Raw genomic sequence first — 5,138 nt, 5'->3', positions numbered from 1 at the left:
AGCTGGCCCTGAGGAGGTGCTACCAAATTAGTGAGCATGATCCCTGATTAGGGCTGCAGGCAGACTTGGATTAGGATGGGACGGCTATGAATTTTCTGAGAGGCTGACTCTGCCACTGGGCTCCCATTGCTCTCCCACACCACCCAAATCCACATGCACAGCTCCCTGACTGTAGTCCTCATTCTAGGAGGAGCCTTCAGACCTCTGTCCTCTTGCAGAAATCCCACGATGTGTGGCATCCAGGGTTCTGCCAGAACCTTGAATTCACAGTCCCCATACTCCCCTCAGGGCTCTGACCCAAAAGCGACTCACGTTTTCTGCTGGAACACAGGTTCACCTTCCTCTTCACAATACGGGAAGATGCAGCCACATGGAGAGGAGGCGCGGAGGATGTCACATCGGCTGTCCTGTGGACACTCCCAGCCTGTGCAGCCTAGTGTGACTGAGTTGCTCCCGACTAGAGGGAAGCTCTACCGTACAGGCTTGTGGTTTGCTCTGTGCACTGGATTATGGTCAGTGCCTACAGATGTGTCTGTACCTGGAAGACTCTGATATATTGGATGAATGAATGAGCCCAAACCAGCCGATCACAGATAGTTGGGTGACCCTGGGCCCCACTGCTCACCCCTGGGGTTTCTGCTCTGGCTGCAACCAGGACAGGGACCCATAACAGAACCTCCAGTCACTTTATGACATGAGACAAGAGCTTAGCCCTGGGCCCCGAAAGAATCACATATGAGGAAGAGAAAGGAACAATTAGCACAACCACAGCCCCTGCTGCAGACCTATCCCCTGTCCAGGCACCCAGAGAAAGCTTTAGGGGAACACCCTACAGGTCCCAACAAAAACCCTATGATGTTGCTCCTTGATTCACCTCATGTTCTTAGAAACAAACACTCAGAGGGATGCAGTGATCTGAGAGTTCACAGCCAGCAAGGGGCCAAATGATCACTGTGCTGTGGAGGGGCAGGTTGCTCACCTTGTAAATAGTTGGTACAACCGTTGGGTGGCAGCAAATGGTCTTTGATAACCTGAAGAGGTAGGGACGAAGGTGGGTCGCTGCCCAGCGAGGAGGGCACTGGTTTGTCCAGCCCGTGTGCCTGTGTGATCTGCACCATACAGCTCTTTTTATTTCGCCCTGTGAGACCGGAGTTCATTGGGAACCATAAGTGGATGGTGCTGGGGCCACTTGGTTGGTTGGCAGCTGGCGTCCAAGGCTGGGCTGGCTGGCCTCCGTGTTGTGCTGCAGATACTCCAATGGGAGCCCAGCCCTTTGCCTCTGTCTGCCCAGCTCTGAGTCTGGACACAAGCTGGTACCAGCTCCCGGGGTTAAGCTGAGCCCTGGTTCCCAGGAAGGGCAGGACTCCAAGGCCAGAACCCTTCTCACTGACAGTGCTGGGGGTCCTGAGGCCAAAACACACCTTCCATGATGCTCCATCTCAACTATGATGTCCTGACCTCCCACCTGCCAGAGTGTTCTGGTTATTGAACAGAGAATTTGGGGGTCCCAGTGAGGGCAACCCCCTTAGGTTCCAGGCTGTGAGCGCATTCAAATTCAAAACAGTTTTTCTGTGTTTCCACGGTCTGTGTCTATAGTTAACTGAACTGTTGACAGAAAAGCAGCTGGGTCCTCCTGGGCTTGGCCCAGGCAGGGTGAAGGGCAGGGGGAGGGACGGGGCTAGAAGGTGGAATTGTTGTGTTCGAAGATGCAGACTGGCAAGTGCTTGACGTGGGAGGACCACTGGGCTGCCAGCTGGAAGAACGTCACGTCGTTCCACTCCACGCCGTCAATGAGGACCCGCTGCCTGTGCTCCTGGTTCTGGGCAGAGCAGACCAAGCGGCCAATGCCCTGGATGCACTGGCTTTTGGACTCCAAGTCTGTGCCCTTGTCTTTCTTGGACAAAGACATCACCTTCTTTTTCTTCTCCTCGGTGGTCACAGTCATGGACATTGTGAGCGCGGCTGCAGCCTCGCCCCTGCTGGGCAGCCTGCTGACCTGGAGAGACCGGAAGGTGCCCCGGAGTGTGTTTTTGGTGGCAGGCAGGTCTCCCTTCTCCTCGTTCCTCTTCCTGTTGGTGGGCTGGGCTGCCTCCCAGTAATCCACCTGCAACTCCATCAGCTCAGCACCCACAGTCTGGCCGGAGGAGGACAGGCCCCCACTCACTGACGACAAGGAAATTAGCTTGTGTGTGGCCTCCCTGGCGGTGGACAGAAGCACATTGGAGCATGAGGGGACGGCTTCAGCTGAGTCTCCTGAAGTGGCTGAAATTGGCTCCACACTTCCAACTTTCACTGCCCACACAAAGGGAATGAACTTCTGTGAGGACAACTCGTCCGGGCTCTTCGGCTTAGACATGAGCATGGCCTCTGCGATGGGCAGCTGGAGGACACAGTTGGCCCCTGTGAGGTACTCTCTGATTTTCAACACAATGTTCTGCACAGCATCCGGGGCCTCCAGGTGGAAGAACAGTTCCCACCAGGCCAGGTCCCGTAGGAGTTTGTGGTAGCGGCAATCCACGGAGCCCAGGTACCTGGCCAAGGGGTGGGAACCCAGTGGGATGACCAGGAAGCGCATGTAGTCCAGCCAGTCCGGGGCCTTGTGGGACAGCTGCTCCACAAAGACCCGCAGCACGGTGCTGAAGTACTGCTGGTCCCCCGCCACCGCGATCTTCACTGGCATTGTGGCCTCGGTATTGCAGTTGCGGTATCTTTGTATCCAGGAGACGATGGAGCTGAAGGCCTCCTGGACATCCACCATGGAGCCGGTGCACACGACGGGCAGCGTGTGCTGCTGCAGGACGTCCGACAGGCACTGCCCCTGCCTGTCGGAGGTGTTGATGAGGATGATGTTCTTGGGCAGATAGTCGTTGGAGATGAGGCTGTGGTTCAGTTGGTCAAACACAGTCTTCCTGGGGTCCTGCAGTTGGCTCTGTGGGACTGGACAGCGCTCCTTGACCAGGCTGTTGGCCGACTCATTCAGGGACCTGCTCCAGCCCCGGCGGGCGGGCTGCTTCCCCTTGGAGCTGGTGGAAGGGATGACCAGAGACTCGGTCTTGGTGGTGCGCCTCTTAGTGAGCATGTCCTGGCCAGAGGTCCCTGCCTCCGGGCTGTCCCCAGGCTGTGCCGGCTGCGGCCCAGGGTTGGGCATGCTGTGGGCCACCCATTCGGAGTCACTGTCGCTTGACAGGCTTTCACAGTATAATCTGGGCCTGTGGGTCCTGAGGACTCTGTCGTCCTCCTCCATATCTGGGCTGGACAGGCTTTCAGAATATGTCATGGGCTCAGGCATGGGAGGGGTTGGGAGGCGGTCATCATCCTCCATGTCTGAGCCACTGTCGCTGGGGCACACCACGCTCTCAAACAGAAAGGCCAGGTCCTTGTCCACATCAGGGACTTGCTCCTCAGACTCCTGCTCCAAGTCCAGGACCTCCACCGTCATTTGGTACCTGCCCAGCCACTCTGCGACTCTCTGCTGGTAGTTCTGTTGCCTGATGGTGGATCTCCTCCTTCCTATCGGCTTCTCCAGGTCCAAGTCATCCTCGTCCAGGTCATGCCTGTGGGCGGCATTATAGCTGACCTTCAGCTCAGAGAAGACGATCTCAGACTCTCTCTCAGAGAAGTTATCCGTGGCCTCCGCCCTGGTGCCGGCCGGCATGGCGTTGTCCAGATGGTCGACAGTCTGGCTCGATAGGGACAAGATCCAGCTCTTGACCACCTCGGCGGTGCCTGGGGTACTGTAGCCCATCAAATCAGAGACATTGCCACTGAACAGCTTACCGCCTGGGCCCTGGGTCTTCATGGGCATGTTGGCCGGCCGAGGAGGCTCCTTTTGCATCCGGGCACTGTGTAAGCTCCTCGTCTCCGTCTGCCAGCTGGAGTGTTCCAGACCATCAAAGTATTGTCTGGTCTTGGGCTTGGTGTTGCTGAGGATGCTGCTTTGGTCCTCTATGTCTGGGACACTGTTGCTGGGATTCTCAAGGATGTCAGAGAGAAGGTTCAGGTCCTCCTCCACCTCAGAAACATGCTCTGTAGGGTCCTGATCTGAGTCCAGGACCTCTTCTGACATGTTGGACCTGGGAAGCAGTGCCATGACTTTTTGCTTCAAGTTTTGTTGCAGGCATCGCTGCTGCTTCTTGGGCTGCTCCAGGTCAAAGTCAGCTTCTTCCAGGTCCTGCCTGTGTGTGAGATTGTAGCTGGCGTCCAACTCAGTGAAGCTTTCAGATTTCCCCTCCATGTAGCTATCCATGGACTTGGCCTTGGGGCTGCCCTGCATGCTGCCATCCTCGTCGTCGATGGGCTGACTGGACAGGGAGGAGATCCAGATCTCAGCCACCGTGATGGAGGACCCCTGGATCCTGCTGCTGAGGCTCAGCACCTGGCCACAGTCGGGGGGTCGCTGTATCAACTCAGCCATGTGGATGGCACCTGTGGCCAGTGTCTTGTAGCCCAGGATTGTCTGGTTGTTATTGCACTTCCTCTGCTGCAGCATGATCTGCAGCTTGTTGCCTCCTCTCTTGAGGAAGTGGGGGTACTCCAGGGAGAAGGTCAGTGCCAGGTCAATCTCCACTGGTCCGCTGCTGGGCAGCACAATCTCCTGGGATCTCAAGATGCCCTTGGAGCCCTGCATCTGCACTGCTATCACCATGGAGATGAGCTCCTTCTCCAGCTCCTTCACAACCACCAGCTTCTTTACAGTGAAGCTGCACAATCTGGGCACGCTGCTAGGTCTGGAGCAGTCCACCTCCCAGGTAGAGAAGAAAGTCATGGGCACTGGCGTGTTGGGCACAGTGGGCGAGCGGGCCAGGCCCGCAGGTGGCGAGGAAGCTGCAGCTGCTTCCAGCGAACAGGTACTTGATGGTTTCTCCCCCTGTGGTGGGACAGAGGAGGGACATGATTGGTGGACAGAGGTGGGGCACAAGTGATCGAAGGAGAGAGTAAATGACAAATAGTCACACGCTCATCTGTGACTAGCACAGGTAAGGCCTGCATGGTGGCCTTTCAAACTCAGAGACCTAAATTAACCACAAAGTTTGCCTGAAGTTAAAACTTGTTACCTAAACACAGTTTATGGTGTGTAGTCATGTGCTAGGCCCATGTCTTCCCTGACAGAGGTCAATCTTTACCTTAACTGAGCCTGT

The 5,138-nt window shown here is 56.4% G+C and overlaps 1 protein-coding gene across 1 annotated transcript; it reads right to left on the bottom strand.

Annotated features, from left to right (window-relative positions):
* Nucleotides 1-1,678: 1,678 nt before the first annotated feature.
* On the bottom strand, nucleotides 1,679-4,774 carry LOC102420527 (phosphofurin acidic cluster sorting protein 2-like). The gene is made up of 2 exons (XM_014449370.2): nucleotides 3,713-4,774; nucleotides 1,679-3,127 (listed from the first exon to the last, which is right to left on the bottom strand). The coding sequence occupies exons 1-2, from the start codon at nucleotides 4,763-4,765 to the stop codon at nucleotides 1,679-1,681; spliced, it is 2,502 nt and encodes an 833-aa protein (XP_014304856.2). The 5' UTR covers nucleotides 4,766-4,774.
* Nucleotides 4,775-5,138: the final 364 nt, after the last annotated feature.

Source organism: Myotis lucifugus, unplaced genomic scaffold, assembly GCF_000147115.1.
Source record: "Myotis lucifugus unplaced genomic scaffold, Myoluc2.0 scaffold_1158, whole genome shotgun sequence".
NCBI lineage: Eukaryota > Metazoa > Chordata > Mammalia > Chiroptera > Vespertilionidae > Myotis > Myotis lucifugus.
The sequence above is the reverse complement of the archived record's forward strand: the minus strand, read 5'-3'. Positions and strand labels throughout refer to the sequence as shown.

Coding starts and splice junctions, on each gene's coding strand:
- LOC102420527 (XM_014449370.2), bottom strand. CDS start 4,765: ATGACTTTCTTCTCTACCTGGGAGGTGGACTGCTCCAGACCTAGCAGC. Junction 3,128..3,712: donor CCCCAGGCACCGCCGAGGTG/GTCAAGAGCTGG, acceptor CCTGGGCCGCAG/CCGGCACAGCCTGGGGACAG.